This window comes from Taudactylus pleione, unplaced genomic scaffold (assembly GCF_031769625.1).
Source record: "Taudactylus pleione unplaced genomic scaffold, aTauple2 ptg000214l, whole genome shotgun sequence".
In the NCBI taxonomy this organism is placed as follows: domain Eukaryota; kingdom Metazoa; phylum Chordata; class Amphibia; order Anura; family Myobatrachidae; genus Taudactylus; species Taudactylus pleione.
In genome coordinates this window covers 10,756,412-10,776,989 of record NW_028284616.1, presented here as the reverse complement: position 1 = coordinate 10,776,989, position 20,578 = coordinate 10,756,412, and the positions used below count along the sequence as shown (strand labels likewise).

Below are 20,578 nucleotides of genomic sequence, written 5' to 3'. Positions count from 1 at the left end.
GCTCCCTCTCTGTGGGATCCAAGCACCTTCGATCTCCACCACCAAGACCTGCATCATCAACATCCTCATTCATCATCGGGAGTAGTCCTGCTGCATCCAATGTTGTTATTTGAAGCATGATTGACCCCTCTCCTATCCGTGATTCCTCAGAAGGATCCTTGATGACTATGCCTATTGCTGCTGCTGTTGCTGTGAGTGGATCTTCGTCCCAGAAGGGGACCAAGAGAGAGACTACTACTAGTGTATCCTCCAAAAAACAATTAACTGTCAGACAATCGTTTGCAAGGGCAAACAAGTATGACAGCAATCACCCAGTTGCACAGCGGATTACTGACTCCATAACAGCTATGCTGGGATTAGATGTGCATCCAGTATGATAACACAATGATAACAGATGTTTAGTACCAGACTTTAAAAATCCCTCTTCCCCATTCCTGTTCAGAGCATCCATTTTGTGTGCTGCCACAGACAGAATCCCCTGCATGCCCCTTTACTATGAATCAACCCTTCATTTCCCTGCCTTCAACTACATATATATTCCATCTCCCTCAGGCTTCTTGATTAATGAAAACATGTTTCCTTATGTGCCATGTTTGAATTTGAACTGCCACGTGTTTGTACCGCCCACTGCTGTCACTTAGCTTAGTCAGCCAGCTAGCTTGGTGCAAATGATGGGCCTAAACTGGATGAAAACAATATTGCTGTGAGATGGTCAACATTGTCTGGAAACGAGTGGAAATACAGGTTTATTGAGGTTAATAATACTGTACAAACAAGAAAAGAAAACACGCAAGGGTGGTTTTGACAAAGCCAAATTCAGATCTGAAACACGAAGGAGATACAGATCCAAAACATGGCTGTCGGGCACATCCCTAATATCTAATATAATATAATATATATATATATATATATAAATATATACACATATATTACCTCTTTTCTGTTTTCCTCCAGCTGTTGGTCATATTCACTGAGTGAGGCTAGGTAGATAAGAGCATTCACATTCTCAAAGCAATGGATCCACTTTTTTCGCTCCGATTTCTGTCCTCCAACATCGACCATCCTAGAAAGAGTATTGTACATACAGTGAGTAATGGTAACAATTATAAGAAGCTGGATGCATGGATGTAACTACCATATGTGCAAGGGGTGCAGCTGCTATGGAGGCCAGTGCTGAGGGGGGCCCATCTTCCTTGTCAAAATTACATGTGTTATATACATATTTCCCCATTGGGTGGTACACAGAGACCCTTACAAACTTTTGCTATGGGGCCTTCAAATACTTACACCCCTGGTTGGATGTATGAACTTTGCTTCATATTATGGTACACTTCACACCACAGGAACATATACAAATATTTACTGTTTAATTATGGAGTACCTTGCTCTCTCTCACCATCATCGGAGGCCGTATAGCACCAGATGATTAAGTATGCAAGGGATACTTAAGTATCCAACTCGCAGCGGGGGAAACTTTGCACCGGAGAAATTCATTGCTCCGATGTGGGGACAGCTGCTCCGAAAAGCTGCTGTCCCCTCGGTTAGTATCACAGCTACAGAAGTAGCTGCGTTGCCTACCTCCTCACCATCGGCACGGCTATGCATGCGTGACCTGCGCAAAGCCGCCGGGGAGGTAGTGAGAAGGTGGCAGAGGGATCCACTCGAATCCTTCTTCGCATCCCCGGAACTCCTTCCCATAGGAAGGAGCAGGGATCCAAGAACAAGTTCTTGTTCTCGCAAGCAAACTCTGAAAACTTTATGCTTTCAGAGTTTGCTGAATATCAGGTGATCCAGTTGGGACCCCTGAATGGCCGGTATCTAAAATACGTGGAAACTAGCATTTCCGCATGGTTACCGGGCCATTTATCAATGATGAATAGGCCCCTCTGTGTGAGTGGCTTCCGGCTTGCCTCCACATGCAGCCCTGTACTCACTTGCATAACTATAGAAGTGCACAGATCATTGCCTCCGACAAGTACAGCACATTCATCTCCTAAAACACTCTGTTCTGCTGTGTACAGCCTGATGATCTGGCTGCAGGTTGTACTATCTATGCCCACTTCAAAACTGTGGACATTCATGAGAGCAGATTATTGATAAAAAGGTGTTTTGACCCTAGCCAAATGAGTTCTAAAAATAAAATGATGAATTAGGATCTGTTCATCTATAAGTAGATTGATAAACGTGTTTTCACAATAAAGGCTCAGAATCAATTTGACATCAGCATTGTTTTGCATTAGCAATTGTTGATAACGCCTGTTTTGTTATTGAAAAAAAGAAGTGTGCAGTCCCGGGTCCAGGAACATGTGTTTGACAATTATGTGCATTAGTACTGAACATATTAACACATTTTTCTTACACTAATTTATTATAATCATACATTTGGCTAACTCTAAAAATAATTGTTTGATTTATTATGATTTATGTGGAATAAGTTGTATAAATCAGACGTATTGAATAAGCTAACTTTAGCCATAACTTTAGAGTCCACAAAAATGTGTACCCCCATCGCCCACCTGTCCATTTGCAACCAGGCAGAAATATCTATAACTACTCACCTAAGCTGAGCTTTGTCCACAGTGAAACAATACTCATTGATTCCTGTGGTTGGCACTCGGATCCTCAGAATGTCCTCATTTGTGGGCAGGTATTCATCTTGTGTGATCCGCTCAAGGTTGGTCAGGTAACTGCAAGTGATTTTCAAGTGAGATAAAGAAGGCTCAGATATTCCATTATTTAATCCTGAAACAAAGTGCTCTATTGTATAACTGCAATAATGCTCAGACATAGATGCCAAATTGCACTCATGCACAAATCATCTTCATATGGTCATAAATGTATTAATGAATGAAGGTATGAAACTCATATGTGCTCATACCAATCAAGTTATTTTATATTTCTTAACCTTTCCTTGAAACCTCCAGCATGTAAGTAATATAGTTAGGTCTCTGAAGGAACAAATCTATAATAAGCACCCAGTGGCGTAACTAGGGCAGGGCGAGCAGGGTGCGTGCCCTGGGCGCCGTGGGACCGGTGGTGTGGGGGGGGCTCCGCCGGCCACGGTACCGGCCCGCCCTAGTTAGCCAGTGTAGCACCGACCGCAGTGAGTGGGCTCAGGCTGTGCATAACAGACGCATCGCCGCCAGCGCTGGTGGCGAAGCGTGTGTTAAACAGCAGCCAATGAGACTCAGATGAACGTTCGGCTCCTGCAGTGGGTAATGGGACAGACGTCATGACATCATGACGTCTCTCCCATAATGCTGAGCGCGCCAGCCTGTCTGCACTACTGGGGGCACAACGGGGGAGGGGGGTGGCTACTACTGGAGGGACCTCTACTGGGGGCGGCTACTACTGGGGGCACCATTACTGGGAGGACCTCTACTGGGGGGGCTACTATTGGGGGCATTTAATCGGGAGGGGGAACCTCTACTGGGGACTACTACTTGGGGGGGGGACTACTACAGGGGGCATTATAAAAGGGACCTACTATTAGGGGCACTGCACTGGGGGGACCACTACTGGGGGCAATAATAGGAAGGACCATTACAGGGGGCACTGGATAGGGGGGATCACTACTGGGGGCCTGCATCAGGGGGACCACTACTGGGGTCACTGCATGGGGGGGGACTACTGCTGGGGCACTATGTAAGGGGCTTACTGCTAGGGGCACTGCACTGGAGGGACCACTACAGGGGGCACTAGATAGGGGGGATCACTACTGGGAACCTGCATAAGGGGGACCACTACTGGGAAAACTGCATGGGGGGGGCCTACTGCTGGGGGCACTATATAAAGGGCACTGCATGGGGGGGACTACTACTGGGGGCACTATATAAAGGGCACTGCATAAGGGGATACCACTACTGGGTGCACTGCATTGTGGGGACTGCTACTGGGGGCACTGCATTTGGGGGGACCACTACATGGGGCACTGCATTTGTGGGGACCACTACTGGGGACACTGAATAAGGGAAACTAATTGGGAGCTGTATAAGGGGGACCACTACTGGGAATACTGTATCAGGGGCACCACTATGGGCCTGCATAAGAGGGACCACAACTGCATACTTGGGGTACAGTATAAGGGGCACTACTGGGGTTAAGGTGCAATGTTCAGCATGAAAATAAAGGGGTGTGTCATGTTGACACGCCCCATTTTTAAGTGACCACGCCCTTTTTTTTTTTGCACGCACACATATCGGTGGGGGGGTGGGGCTCCCTTTTCAAATTTGCCCTGGGCTCCATATACCCTAGTTACGCCACTGTAAGCACCCATTACTTACTGAGATTAAACATAGCTTACGTTATCATAGATCACCATGACTAAAACTCTATTCATTTATTTCATTATTATATGACATAGAAAAAATTGCACAAGATCTGTGGTAAGGAGGGGATACATTGCCTCTGATATTATGCATCCTGTCCTAAATTGATTTTAATACATATGAGTGGAACATTCTCATTCTCTCTCAATACATTTAGACACATATATTTAAGACCATGTTATACCATTGAGTTAGCATTTAAATGTTCATATATTGGGGAGCTGTATCAAGCCTTGGAGAAATATAAAGTGGAGAAGTGGCCCAAAACAGCCAATGTTCATCAACACTAAAATAACGGTTTTAAGGACATTTTTCTTAATTACCATTATTTCAGTATTCATGAAGAGACTTAACACAGGAGATATCACTGATATCTCCTGGTTAAGCCCCCCTGCGTTAATTTCCACACTGCCCATACATTAGTATATTAGTACATTAGTATGGGGATATGGAAATTATGGTATTCATCAAATTCCGAAAATTATGTAATTTCGGAATTTGATGGAGTTACTATCCGCCACTGTGAGGTGGCGAATAGCAGGTAACACTTACCTGTGTCAGCGTGGGCAGGTCTCCCGACGTCTTCCTTCGGTGCTTTGGTCCCTCCTCTGGCTCCGGTGTCTGCTCGGACACTGTGTTCTCCCAGCAGAACACAATAAAGTTTAGAAAAATAAAAAAGTTTCATTTTTTTCTAAACTGTACTGTGGTCTGCCGGGAGAACACGTGTCAGAGCAGACACCGGAGCCAGAGGCGCTGCAGCAGGCAGGTAAGTGTGGGACAGGGGGGAGATTTGCGGAGGGGGGAGGGGGTTTTGGGGACACACACAAAATTACCGCAGCTGTAGGCAGTGCTGCGCATGCGCTGGTTTTACGAATGTAACAGCGCATGTGCAGCACATATTCCAGCTGCGGTAAGTTAGTGTAGAGAGGGAAAACTATTTATTCCCCGAAAATCTGTCATCGCAAAAATGACAGCTTTTCGGAAAAGATAGTTATGGAGAGGGAGGAATGATGAATTCCTCCGGTATTTAGTTAGAACTCCATGCGAGTTCTAAACCTAATTACCTTCAGAGAATTTTAAGTTATGATGAATAGGCCCCTCAGTCATTTATCTATCACAGTATTTGAAATGACAGCAGTGGCGTCTTTACCTGTCTGTGCACCCGGTGCGGCAGGCTTGTCCGCGCGCCGACAAATTAGGGGGCGTGGCCTCGCGGGTGGGGCGTGGCCTCGCAGCCTGCCCCGAACACCCGTTTTTTTTTCTCACCAGGGGTGCGGGAGGTGCAGGCTGGCCTCGGGGACCAGCGTGTGTGAAGTGCCGACTCCCTCACTGTGCTAGGAGCCGAGTGCTGCACGAAATGCAGCCCCCGGCTCCTGTCATTGAGGGGAAGCCAACACTTTGGTGTCACCCCTCTGTTGGTGACACCCGGGTGCAGCCCGCACCCCCCGCACCCCTCTTGTGACGCCAGTGAATGACAGTTAGATGCTGATTGGTTGCTTTGGGCAACTACTCTACTGTATCTCTCTGCAAGGCTTCATACATCCCGCCCTTTATGTTATAATGTACCATTTAGATCTAATAGAATTTTTTTATGTATTATTATTTTTGGATAACTAATATTAATCACTGATTAATACATCATGTGTTTTGTATTACTTGTGGACAGAAACAGCTCAAGGTACGGGCTGACAGGGCCGTGGCCCGGTCCGTACCGCCATAGCCTTGAAAGGCGCAATCTCGCTCCCCTAGCTGTTCACCGGTCTTTCCCTCTTGCGCCCTCCAATTACCCTATATTACTGATCTCTAACGTTGTGACTACAAATGTCACTAGCGCACGCATTGGGAGTTTCTAAGTACCCAGAAACCCCCCCTGACAAACCATTTTTTTTTCAGAGACAGAGACAGCCTTGTCTCCGTTTCTGCATCAGCCACGAGCCACTCGAACCACAATGGGAGCTGCCCCGCCACTGACTATTCAGCTGTCAGCTCTTCTGCATAAGGTGAATTTCATACCACCTGGTGCAGAACCGCTGACAGCTGAACCAGCAGTGGCCAGGCAGCGCACCGCTATCACAGCTCTCTCAGATGGAGAGCGAGATTGAGCAGGATGTTCACAACAGCCCAGCAGCAGCAGTAGCCCGGCATACAGGGTCACGCGGGAAGTCCCCATCTGCAGCTAGAAGCAGAGTCCACATATCAAAGGACAAGCTACTGTGTGTGTGTATGTGTGTAAGTATGCTATGTGTGTGTGTGTTTGTAAGTATGCTGTGTGTGTATGTTATGTGTTTTGTGTGTGTATGTATCTATGTATGTATGTATGCATGTATGTGTGTCTCACATATATACAGTATATATATATATAACCCCCCTAAAAATCCTGTGTTTGAATGTGATATATTCTCAGAAGAACTCAGCTTTCCTTGAGCATACTACCCGCCAATTGAGTGCCAAAGACTAAAGATAGGTTAATAGATAGATAGATAGACAGACAGACAGACAGACAGACAGACAGATAGACAGACAGACAGACAGACAGACAGACAGACAGACAGACAGACAGATAGATAGATAGATAGATAGATAGATAGATAGATAGATAGATAGATAGATAGATAGATAGATAGATAGATATAGACACATTTGATGAATTTATTGGTGCCAATGAGGGCCGATTTGATAGGAGGTCAAGCAGATAGTGATTTATCAGGTATATGGGGGTGGAGGGTTTAAAATAATTTTAAATAGGTTAGTTGGGGAAGGTTTTTTTCCCTATTTGAAGTCCCCACCCACCTGCACCTATTTATCTTCTCCTTGGTCATTGTTGTACCATTTTTTTAATGATTTTTTTTATTTTGCTCAGGGATCTATTATGGGATTTATTTATTGCTTGTCATTTCTTGGTCTAACGTCTCTTACAGAGTAGACACAGGTGGGCAGGTAAACATTGCTCTTCAACAGCCACAGGTAGTACAAGAGCTAGGTATGGCGCACTACCCTTTTGAAGTAAACCAAGTTGTCCTGATCTTGAGGGGGGACCTGTGCAAGTCCTTTAATTTAGGCCCAGGGCTGTTCCAGTTAAATGGAGGTGAGATCTCCATAACCCAGGCTATATCCGGAGCACAGGTCCACCCTCAGTTGGTTACCTAGTGCAGTGGTTCTCAAACTCGGTCCTCAGGACCCCCACACAGGTCACGTTTTGCAGGTCACCCAGCAGGTGAACAGGTGTAATCATTAATCACTGACACATTTTAAAAGATCCACAGGTGGGGCTAATTATTTCATTGATTCTGTGAGGAGACCTGGAAAACATGCACTGTTTGGGGTCCTGAGGACTGAGTTTGAGAACCTGTGACCTAGTGTGTTGGCTGCCTGTAGCTAATTGTTTGCAATCAAACTAAGCAGTAAGTACTGCAATTCCTGGGGCTGATAATTAGGATATACTCAATACCTGCTGCAAGTACTATGGATCTAGTTAGGACCCTAAAGATACACTTATAGACAAAATGTATTTATAGGAAAATTACTACGCTTGGTATTAAGACCATAATCTGCAGATATATCTGCAGATCACTCGATGTGTATCCACCTTAAGACTGTAAATTGGCAACAAACTGCCACATGTACATTGAATGGATACATACAGTATTAACCAAAGTGCGGACTAAAGATGTCACAAAAAAGCAGTTGCTTTCATATGGATTTGGATTCAAGTGGATAAAAGGAAACTATATTTTTATCCCTGAAGTTCCTGTGATTTGTATATGAATAGAGGTCTTTATATATTGTGTAGGATTTGTTGTTTTACAAGCAACACCAATGTTTAAATGTTTATATGCTCTGTATAAATGCTCTTTTAATATATGCATGTGTTTTATAATTAAAACTATTTTATTGGTGGTATTCAAACAAGCCTCTTATATACCTAATAGAGAGCAAGCACAATACAGTATACAACATCTCAAATTGAGAACGACTTAATACCAAGCGCAGTAATTTTCCTATAAATACTTTTTGTCTATAATTGTTTGCAATGCTTTCATGTCCACCCATTTTATTAATTGTTCAATTAATAAAAGCTGTAACCTTATATTGCCAGTCATTTGTCTGTGTCTTACTTTAGTCAGTGTTAAGTTGATTACAGTTTGTTTTCAGAGTAGCTGGGTATGCCTAGTTGGAAGCTATGAACCACTAGGTGACTTTTTCACTGTCATGTAATTTCCTTTAATAAAGGCTTATTTAAAGGATAATTTGTAATCCCTGAGACAATCGCATTGGTGTGATGCAAGAAGAAATATATGTATCCTGATGGCATTTATTGATTTTACCATTGCACCATTGTTTTCAATTACTCCATACCCCAAATGATGTTACTCACACTCAGAAGCACTGTGGTTTGCCAAACCTGCCTGTTCCATATATAGGGTTAGAGTTTGAGAGTAAGTGCGGCTATATGCCACACTTACAGTACCTCCCCATAAGGCTGCGCATAAAAATCCATGAGTCAAGGGAGAGATCTGGCTGCTAGGGGGGCGAGTTGATGTGCCTTTTCCAACCCTTGTGGCTTATACCCCTTTTCCACCTAAATTCAGGGTCTGACCCGGAGTTGGAACAAAGTTCCTATCCGGATCAGACCCGGAATTTTGCCGGCGCCGACTCGGGATATTCCCGAGTCAGCGCCGCTCACACCGCAGTCGGGTCTGCATAGACCCGGCTTTTGCGGAGTGAAAGTGGTCGCTTGGAGATGACATCATCTCCAAGCGCCACTGAAGCCGGACCAATCGGCCGGCTAGCAGCGCACTCCAGGTCATCGTGACCCGGAGTGCGCTGTTCTCATAGTGGGGTTTCACGAGCTACGCCCGTGTTAAACCCTGCTAGTTACCTGGGTTGGATTGCCGGGTCACTCGACCTGGCGATCCAACTCTCTCCCCTTTTACACCAGGGAGCTGCCCGGGTTAACCCTTCAAAAACCCGGGTTTTAGCTCTGGTGTAAAAGGGGTATAATTGAACTGACCCCAAAATGTTTAATGCAAGTTAAAAGTTTTGAGGACAAGACCATAACTCATCCATAAATGAAACATTATTGGGTACCTAGCTTACTGTGTTATTGCATTGTATAGATATGGTATACAGTTTTTTATGACACAAATTGATTTTCCTTGTGTGTCAAGTGCAGTAAAAATAATAGATGGAGTTTATTCTTACTAATCTGATTAATCTAAATAGAAATACTGTGTTTGAAATACTGTGCAGCTAAATGTACACTCAAAACACCGGGTGACTCAGATAACACTGGACATTATTAAAGTATCAGATATTTAATTACCGTCAGACCTTTAGCTAAAAATATTTTATACTATGTGAAATGAAATTATTTTGGCCACTGATGATTTTTCAAGATATAAACTTTCCACAAATTTTCTACAAATTGTAACATGACTTTTAAAAATGTCATATTAAAACAGAAAATGGTTGGTTTACCATGCAGATTTATGCTGGGTCCAATTTCTGTACCCTGAGCCGATGATCGTTGGAATCGGCTCATCTGATCAGGCCTGCATGCACAACATTTTCCCAAACGATAAGCTTTCTATAGCAGTATATCAGGTATTATACTATACTTGACTATAATTGACTAGTGCACACACTGGTTTTTAAACTGGTAAACTAATTGAACTATCAGACAGATTATACATCACTGTGGTGTGTAACATTACTCTCCAACGTAACATTTTTTTAAAATAATTGCTCTCTGATCCCAGCTTTTCAAACTACGGGGGGACCATCCCTCAAAGTCACCATTACTTAATATGTAGAGATGCGTGAACCAACTTTGTTTAGATTCTTAAAAGCAGGGCCATAACTAAGGTTGTATGAGCGTCCGGCCGCACAGAGCGCAGAGCCCCTATGGGTGGCACCGCCGCTCAACTACGGCCCCTGCATCTGTCTAGCAGGGAGTCTGGAAAGGCACCCTGCAGCCCGAATCTCTGCAGCAGTGCTGCCTGGAGCGTCCTTAGGACACTTCAGCCATGTACACCGCTGCACTTACATCCTCAGGATGCTCCGGGCATTGCTGTAATTCTCTGCGTTTGTAGCCCCGCCCCCTCCATGTGATGTTTATAAAGGGGCATGGCCTGCACTTGGCGCCATGAGCCATAGCTACGGCTCTGCTTAAAGGTCAACAAATTGATTAAAAAATCTGTAAATAGACAGAATTTCTTGAATTTTGTAACCAATAAATAATAAGTAATTTCAAACAGATTTGGGGCCGGTTTCAATTAGCCATGGTAAACCCACAGGCTGAAAGAGCCTCAAACAGAAATCCGTGGTAAGTGCTGCAAACTTGTTAACCCATAGATGCAGGCAAATATCCAGGAATCTATAGGTTAACGCGCGTTAGCCATGGATTTACTAAGGAAAGGGCTTTTAATTCAATAGCTAAAAGTCTGAGGCTGCTAGCACTTTTTCTCGTACAGTAAGTTTCAATGCTAATTGAATCCGGCCCTTGACCAGGTTCAAGAAAGTGCAATCATGTTTTTTGTTGAAGACAGGATGAATGCAAGCGGTGAACTTTGAAAGCATTAGTGTTCTCTGATTAACTTAAAAAATTTAATTAAATTGCTTTTTCATAATTAAAGATATTATTTAAATGTTGGGGTTTTATTAATTTAAAAATCAAAATTTTATAGCAAATGTTGAATACGTATCTGAAATGTAAATCACAAACCTAAAAAAGTGAACCCAAGCTACAAATTTCGAACCCACAGTTTTAGTTTTGGGTCTATTGATGATTGTCATGTGGAAATGTTTTTTGTACTGGGGGAAACTTTTTTCTATTAATGAGGTACTCAAAGTTGGTACAGCCCCACTCAATCTGCCTTGCAGGTCTCTGCATCTGGATCATTTTGAAAATAAACAAGGCTTGTGCAGGTTGTGGAGATTCACCTGATATGACACACCAGAGAATACCATAAATCATCCAATCGCCATTGACTTGACAATCAGAATAAGCGCTATTTTACACCAAAATGATTGAAGTGAATAAGCCGGGGATCTTGAGAGCCTGATTATTTACGATCTGAAGGAGGGGCCCAGGATCTTAGAAATATTGTGGGTAGATGGAAGTTCTCTCTTAATATACTCGAAAATTATAATTTGTCATAGATAGTTGTCTATTCTCATGCACTCACTAGTAGGCAGAGTCAAGCAATTGGAATTCCCTTCTCTTCTCATAACACTTGCGGATCCCAGGATCATTCCATAATTTCTTTATGGCAGTAACATGACGCTTTTCTAGCTCTTGTACACTATACACATCCAAACCATTGATTATTTTTCCATTGACCTACAAGGAAAGGAGAGGTTATAATGAGAAGGAACTGTGCAAATCACATCTTGTTTGAGCTATAGACAAGGATAGATAAGAATTGGTCAGACAGCCAGTATATTACAGATAAAACAGGCAGGCACATTGTACAGACCACACTGGTAGTCACATATTATAGATCACAGACCCTTGCACATTATACAGATCTCATTAGCAGACAATGAGTGTGATCTGTATTACAGATCACACTGTTAGGCACATTATACAGATCTCATTGGCAGAGACATTGCAAAGTTCAAATTGACAGACATATATTACAGAGCACACTGGCAGAAATTCTGCACAGATCACATTGGCAGACACATATTACATATCACATTTTCACCCAGGTACATTACACTGACCCCATCAGCAGAAATATATTATAGATCACACTGTAAGGCATATTGCACAGGCTCCATTGGCAGAGAAGTGCAGATCACATTGGCAGGCAGGCCTGGCGACAGGGGGGTACAAAGGGTACACTTGTCCTGGGCCCCAAGAATCAGCGGGGCCCCAAGGTTTAGAGGGGCTGCAGCACCTTTTTGTGATTAAATTAATGACAGTAATTAAAGCTTGCTGGTCGGGCCGTGCGCAAATAAACAAAAACATTTTATCAACTCTCCCTCCAGTTACCCTCCTCCGCCGACCCCGTCACCTGGTCTGGCCGGCCATGACGTTGATGTGACATCTGAATGATACATGAGGCTGCGCCGGCCCTTGCCTGGTCTGTCCCTCCCTGGTCTGTCCCATTTTTCTTTCCAGTTTATTATCAGACAAGTGGATTAGTTATATATGAAAAAGGATTTTTTGTTTTCTTATTTTTTACACATAACCTACAATTTATAATAACCATAGAGATATTTATGTATATGTGCAGTATTTAATGTGTCTTTTGTCATTATGATTATTATATGAAAATGTCTTTTAAATGAGTAAAGTTCATCTATATTTAATTCAGTTTTTCTGGTGTAAGACTCCTTCCCTAGTCCCACCTACTGTATGAGGCAGACTCAGAGTGACACTGACTGGCAGCAAGTAAGTGACAGTGCATTTTTTGCTGCTGTGTTGCTGCTAATGCTGCTTCTTACCCCTGAGGAAGTCTATTCAGACGAAACGCGTTGAGCCCCTGTTCCAGCCTCTCTCCATACTGCTGACCTTTTGCAGATAAGCATCCTATTATCTTATTTTTATGTTTTGTTAATCCTTGTGTACTCTGTATCCCCTTGTATTATGTGTCATTAAAACCCCATTGTGAAAAGGCATTTCTGAGAAAGGGTAATTTTCTGCTTATTTGAAGCCGACCTACTCTACTTGTATGCAAACTATTGGGGCCATCATGGGATATGGAAGGAGTTACCAGGACACACAGCATTACATGCAGTGATTCAAGTATTGTTCCGGTACACAATATATATCAATTACGCTATTGGTTCTTAAACAAAATACTACACTATATATGTGTTTTATCTGCCTCTGTTTGAGCCCCTTCTATTAAGCTTTCTGGATATTTTGGAGTCCCGGGTCCATCTCACCACATGGAATCCCAGTAAAAGACCTACAGATAAGCTTAAAAGTTTTATTATCTGGTACGCACATTTGTATTTGAGCACGTACATTTTTTCTTTATAATTACTACACTATCAGGCGCATGTTCTTTCCACACTTCACTTCCAGATATATATATAAAATACCTGTCTGTTTTAGTGTTTCATCAGCTCCGCCATTTGATTGCCCTAGACAATATTGTAAACTTTTTATTGTCACTGGTTATAATCTTTTATTCAGCATTGGGTCTAACATGTATTTACTTACCACTTCAGTGTTGATCTCTCTTTTATGTCTATTGGTCTCCCAGCGTTTTTTATTTGTATCTGATCTCAAGTGTGCACTTTAGTCTTTCATATATATTATTGTCTTTCTGCCATTTGTTATTGTTTCTAAGTCACTTAAATTTTTTTTATTGTTATCATATACTTTATTGATTTTTGTGAATGGATGGACTCCAAAGGTCTTTTCTGTTTGATTGGTATCCCAAATTATTTTGCACTTTTCAGATTAATTGTATTCATATTAAACTCATATAAAATTTTGTTTATATATATATATTTATTCAAATATATATTTGTATATAAAAGTTTGCACTGATACATCACTTTGTAGTGTTTTGTTATGTTGTATCACTGATACTCTGTATGTCATTTGTATTCATTTGCACTATTTGTTGTGTGTGTTACCATGACCACCCATTAGGTTTTGTTTATATTACACATGTAATATACATATGTTTGCAGCGCTGTGCACCCTTCAGATGACATCACCCACTGTGCTCTGTTTGTTCTCAGCAAAGGTTCCATTCACCGGAAGTTTGGCCACCGTATTGTTACACTGCTCATTTGTTATAGCATTGAAGGTTTAACGGGCCATTGGCACATGCAGCGGAGGAATGTGTGTGCGGGGGGTCAATTGTTGAGTGGGGGGGGGCCCAGAGCTTTCAGTGTACCAGGCCCCAAGATTTCTGTTGCCAGCCCTGTTGGCAGGTACATTCATACCTCCCAACTGTCCCGCATTTAGCGGGACAGTCCCGTTTTTCTGGGACTGTCCCGCCCGCGGGCCGCAGTGTCCCACGTTGGGGGGGTAGTTGGGGGAAGCATACACGCTGCTCTGCTATGCAGAGCAGCGTGTATGCAGAGGTAGAATAGACGCTGTGCGCATGTGCACAGCATCTATTGAGAGTACGGGGGGAAGCCCGGGGGCTGCCCAGCATCTCGGAGATGCTGGGTACGCCCCATTAGTGATGTAAACGGGGGCGTGTCATCTGACCACACCCCCATTATGATTTGGCCACACCCCCTTTTCGGATGCGTGCAACAGTCCCAATTCCCTCCCAGCAAATGTTGGGAGGTATGGGTACATTACACAGATCACATTGGCAGAGGCTCCCTTTGGCAGACATATATTACAGATCATACTGGCAGGCATACTGTACAGATCCTAATGGCAGAAGTATATTATTGATCTCACTGACAAGCACATTGCATAGAATCATGGGAGTTGAAATTATGATTCCTGTACTTGTTTTTGTACTTCGATATTCATGGCAGAAATGTGTTTTTTATAAGAACTATTGCAACACATGTAATTTTTATGGATATTACTAGGTTACTATGTGTTTTAGTAACCGTTTATATTTAAAATACATTATAGAAGCCTGAATGGCTATTAATGATCCTAAATTATTCCACTCCCCTTCCATAGTAATGTTACCATCCTCTTTCCTTCTTGTATTAATGCATAACTTTTCTCTGAGTCACCTACTTATCTGTTGAGTTAAATCTCAACTTCCCTTACTTATCTATCCCTTGGACACATACAGCATCTCATTTTCATTTCTATCAGTATTATCTCACGTCCGGCCCCCCTCTTCTTTCCTGTCATCTGTCTTCCCCTAGCTATACTTGGGTTCCTCTTAATACAAACTTTCTTTACTTTATAAGGATAATAAATCATGTATATCATTGCATTAAGTATACATTTTTAAATACCATTGTTATGCATAGCCTACCGATTGTCTCTTATCTGTACACAAACATTTTTTTATTTATCCTATTTTTTTTACGGTCTAACGACAATAAAGTACTCTGCATTGTTACTTGATTCAATGCAAGTCCACCTAATGAATAAGTTTGCTCAATGGTGTTCATCTGCAGAAATGAAGAATTTTAGTAAATAATTTTTTTTATTTCTACACAAATTTTTTATTGCAGTATGTTATTTTATCCTGTAGATGTCACTGTTACAACTGCTGTTTACAGAAATTATATGGCCAGCAGTTTGACAAAAAAATACTGCATGACAACATAATACTGAGTGGTGTGTATCTGATAATGATTGAGAGGATTATTATCAAGCATGTTGAAAATATGTTTAGAAGAAGACCACCTATAGATGCCATCTTAAGCGATGAATGGTCAAAAGAGCCCTCAGCATGTCTGGCATATTGGCAACAACAGTTGTCAGCCATTATAAAACACTGAGCTTAAAGAAATGTTGTAAAACAAAACCCCCTCATATCTTGCTCTTTTTAATGAAATGTATTAAATCTAGATATTGGTTATTTAGTTACTGATTCACATTTTTGGATATATGTACCCCCCTGTTTATACTATAAGGATATTAGGAGTCACTGAGGAGTAATCGGACTGCATAATTTACATTTATCACCAAACTCCAAGATGACATCTAATATCTGTAATAAATGAAAGTAGGGTGTTTACTCCTTTTTGTATACAAGTTTTATTTAAAACAAATCTGTTCCTAAACACACAAATACACAGTGACAATATGGGGCATATTTATAAAAATAAATATTTGCTTAGGCATCCTTGGGACATATCTAGGAAGGACAGCAGAAGATATCTGCAATATCTGCTGCTATCCTCCGATTTTCGTCCACAAAAGCATCCCCCTATGGGGGCTACTAAATTGTTGAATTTACCAAGCTCTTTAGATAGCATTACCCACTGAAGCTTACACCACATATTGACAAAGGACGACACACCAGGGAACAAGAGAAAAAGAGAATTGGGGTTAGATATGAGCGACCCGCCTGTCTACCAGAAATCCGTATCAATCCGAGCGTCGGCTCTGGTCTTCCCGCCTGATTCAGATTCCACTTCGAGGCAAAATGTCATCCTCGCAGTGTCAGATTCTTGCAGGTTTTGGATTCTATATAAGGCACCACGGATGGGACTCTGCACCATTTCCTTCTCAGTCATGCTGCTGTATGCTGCGCCTTTCTCTGCTGTACAGGCTGTGCTGTATCCTGACTCACAAGTGGCTGTGCTGCTTAATGAATGTGTATAGGGTGTGCATGCTTCTGGATGCTATGCTGTACTCTGCTGTATAGGCTGTGTCCAGACTCACAAGTGGCTGTGCTGCTTAGTCAAGGTGTATTAGAGGTGTATGCTGCTGTATGCTGTGCTGTACACTGATGTATAGGCTGTACTGTGTCCAGACTCACAAGTGGCTGTGCTGCTTAGTCAATGTGTATAGGGGGTGCACGCTGCTGTATGCTGTGCTGTACTCTACTGTATATAGGCTGTGCTGTGTCCATCAGTAAAGACATTCATGGGCATATATAAACCCTGTGACTCCATGCAGTTTGAATAGAGCTGCAACATCAAAAAATCTAAAAAAATGTATTAAATAATTGTATTGTTTTTACTGTTTGGAGTGCTTTGTTCACGTGCATATATAAGGTAAGCCCTGTGACTCCAGTCTACACAGGAATAGAGCGGTGACATCAAAAAATTAATTAAATAATTGTACTGTTTGGTGCATTTTGTTAACATGCATATATAAGGCAAACCCTGTGGCAGTAGCCCACAAGGAATAGAGCTGCTACATAAAAAAAAAAAAAAAATAATTGTATTGTTTGCACTGTTTGGTGCGCTTTACACTTGTGCGCTTTGTTGACGTGCATATATAAGCCACGCAGTGATCTGCAAATTGAAAAATGGAAATGTTTAGTTTAGAGAAGAGCAACCAAATACTGTCGCTGCAGCTTCTGCCAGCAGTCATGATGATACTAGTCCTCTTTCACCTTCTTCCACCATTTGTGCACCATCTGCACATGTGAGGAGCAGTACAAGTAAATATGGTGATAAGGACATAATAGAAATTGAGGATGCTTGTGTGGAAGTAGATGAGGATGAGGGGGATATGTGTGTACTACTACTATTTGACAGTGAGGATGAGGATGTTGATGATGTTGTTTGTGTAAGTCAGTCACCAGTGGCTGCAGTTCTTGCCGTGATAAAAAGAAAGTGATTGTGGGGCCTGGGCTAAAGACCAAAAAACAGGATTTTTACTCACCAGTAAAATCAATTCCTTGAAGTCCATCTGGGGGATGCCATTACCTGTGGGTTATGCTTTAGGTGGGTTTGAGGAGTGCACTAGCTAGTTCAAACTGACTCCCACCCCCTATATAACCCCTCCCCATAACCCGGTTCCTCATTCCAAGCCTGGAGAAAAACTCACAAAAGAATGGAGAACCTAACTAATAGAAATTAGTCTGAAGTCAAACAAGGGAGGGATCTCAGCATCCCAAAGATGGATTCAAGGAATTGATTTTACCTTTGAGTAAAAATCCTGTTTCCTTTATCGTCCATCTGGGGGATGCCATTACCTGTGGGATCATACCCAAGCAAGCCAAATGAAGGGGGGGGGGGGATCAGAAACAACTGCTCTCCAAATTTTCCACCCTACACTGGCATCACTAGAGCTGAATGTATGGAAACAGTAAAACTTTGTAAATGTATGTGCAGAAGACCAGGTGGCTACTCTACACAACTGTTCACCCAAGGCTCCATGTTGTACTGCCCAGGAAGCTCCGACCACATGAGTCAAATGGACCCAAATTGAGTCCGGAACCAACACTTTGAAGGACACATAAGCCTGCCTAATGGCAGCCACTTTGCTAGTGCCTTCTCCAAGGTACTTGTGGCCACGGCATGGAGGAGATTAACCCTCATGCCGCGGCACCATTTTTAAAAGGACCTTTAGGCGCAGTGCGCCACGTACTGCGAATGTATAAGTAATGTGTTTGAACATGTCATTCAATGTGCTGTGTGCAGTTGTGGAAATTTACTTTTTAAATGTTTAGCCTATGCACTTATAAGGAATGTATAAATTGTTTTGTTTTAGAAGGCTGTAACATTTAAGTCAAATGGTTATGAGACATTCTCACCTCCTAGTGATATGTGAATTATCCTGATGTAGTGACCAAACCTTCGTTTAGCACTTTCATTGAAATGCAATAAGAACTTAGAAGGTGTTAAGACTCAGAAAGCCAAAACTGGTTTAGTCATAGACATGTGAAAAGACGAATGCAATAAAAATTTGCATTATATTTACCTTTTCAGAAACAGTATATTCTAACTCAGTTTGTGCTTAGGAAACCAAATGTTTTTGGGTGGTATCAACGAAATTGATTTAATTTCTGTGAAATGTAAGCAGTATTTATTTGTTTTGTGAGATAGCATGATTGGCTAAGAGGAACCCAGGGCAGACTTACCCCCTGTGGTAATGTGTATTGGAGTAGCATAAAAGAAGGCTTCGTGCCTGGTAAAAATTGTACAACCCTGTTTATCCTTTTTGGAGAAGAACTGCTATTTGATTTCTGTAACATCTTGTATGCTGATTATTCCCCTTCAATCCGAAGAGACGAGTCTTCTTTAAGACTTTGAGCAATAAACATCTTGCCTGACTTCAATTGCCTCAATCCTGTGACCAACAGAATTGCGCCAAACGCTATTCCGTTCTCCGGCTGTTCTAGGTAAGAGCTCTGCGTCTCCAAGTTCAAGCCCTCTGCCAAGCTACCGTGCAGACCTGGTCCATAGAGAGGGATCAGGAGGAATCAGCCGACACCAATCAGGGGGTGTGGCCGCAGCTAGTCAAATGCATACGCAGTAAGAGCGGTTTCAGGTGCCGGTGGTAGGAGCCTGATTGTATGTAAAAAGCGGTTCCAAGCGCCGTTGAAAGGAGCTTGTTGGTGGCAGCTTCAGAAAATGCCCATGGCGCAGTGGGCAGAGTCAGTGACAGGCGGTCACTGTTGGTGAGTGGGAGTCCAAAAGCGCTAAACCGTGACCAGGGCCAGCCTAGATGAAAGGCGTCCAGTCACAGTACTAAAAAAAAGACTGAGGATCCGGGTTATGGGAGGGGTTATATAGGGGGGTGGGAGTCAGTTTGAACTGGTTAGTGCATGCCTCCAACCCACCTAAGGCATAACCCACAGGTAATGGCATCCCCCAGATGGACAATAAAGGAAAGCCACCTCTTGGTGTGGGATTATTTTTACCCATATCCTGACAACATTTATGGAGGCAACTACTCCATTTGTGTGGCCAAAGTTAGTAGAGGTAAGGACGTTAACCATCTAGGCACCTCCTCCATGTTACGTCATTTGCGGCAAGTTCATGAAATTAATTTTAAAATATTATAATGTAATTAACACCCTCATCATCAACCTCCTTATTAGTGAGCGGAGGTAGTCCTTCCAAAAATTGGTTTGTAGGTGCCCAAATAAACCAAGCACCTCAGCCACAAAAGTGGCAGTCCCTGCCACTGAAGTGCGTGGTTATTTAAACTGCGCATGTCCTAGTTTTTAAGATCCAACATAACGGTGAGGGGGAGGGCCCAAGGACAATTCCATCTTGCACCACTCTTCTTTTCAGAATGGGTTGTATATTGGGGGTGCATTCGGGATGGTCTATTTGCATGGTCTAATAAAGGAAAGTTTACTGTTGAAAAATATGAAATTGCCAACACTGGAATCCACCATTACAGAAGTCTCTGTACTTTGCAGCATAGGGCAGCAAAGGTCTTCCTTATAGAATTTGTAGTTAATATTTATGAATATGAGGCTTATTTTCACATTTCATTAGTTGCTACTTCAAATGTTCTTTTTCAGTAGCTTGCATAAAACAGAGAGTATTCTCCAGTGTGCTGGAGTAAGGCACATTCACCCTCCTCTCCCCATGTTATAGCTTCTTCTTGAGTAGGTTTTGATGGTTTGTTGCTGTTCCTCCATTTGCTGAAGCATATAAAGGGTGCAATTCCACCTGATCACTACCTCTTGCTTCAGTTGGTGGTATGGGAAATGGAACTGTTCTTGCAGCCCTTGCAGAATGAATGCCAAAAATGTCCAGAAATTTTTCAGGCCACAGACAGCATCTCCTGCAAACCCCTGTCATTTAAAAAAAATCTGAACTACCAAGTTTATCATGTGGGTAAAACAGTGTGTTATCAGAAATGGCAAATCCTGAGGAGATTCTTAGCGGGGTAAGCCATCTTGCTATAACATCCCTGAGTTTTTATAACAGAT

The 20,578-nt window shown here is 42.5% G+C and overlaps 1 protein-coding gene across 5 annotated transcripts in view; it reads right to left on the bottom strand.

Moving 5' to 3' along the window:
• Window positions 1-20,578, bottom strand: part of LOC148517595 (guanine nucleotide-binding protein subunit alpha-15-like) — a 112,460-nt gene that overhangs the window by 45,212 nt on the left and 46,670 nt on the right. For all 5 annotated transcript variants that reach the window (XM_088478454.1, XM_088478455.1, XM_088478457.1 and 2 more), the window contains exons 3-5: window positions 11,516-11,670; window positions 2,559-2,687; window positions 934-1,063 (exon numbers count right to left, since the gene is read on the bottom strand). In XM_088478454.1, the coding sequence (XP_088334580.1) occupies window positions 934-1,063; window positions 2,559-2,687; window positions 11,516-11,670 (414 nt within the window). The remainder of the gene's footprint in view (window positions 1-933; window positions 1,064-2,558; window positions 2,688-11,515; window positions 11,671-20,578) is intronic.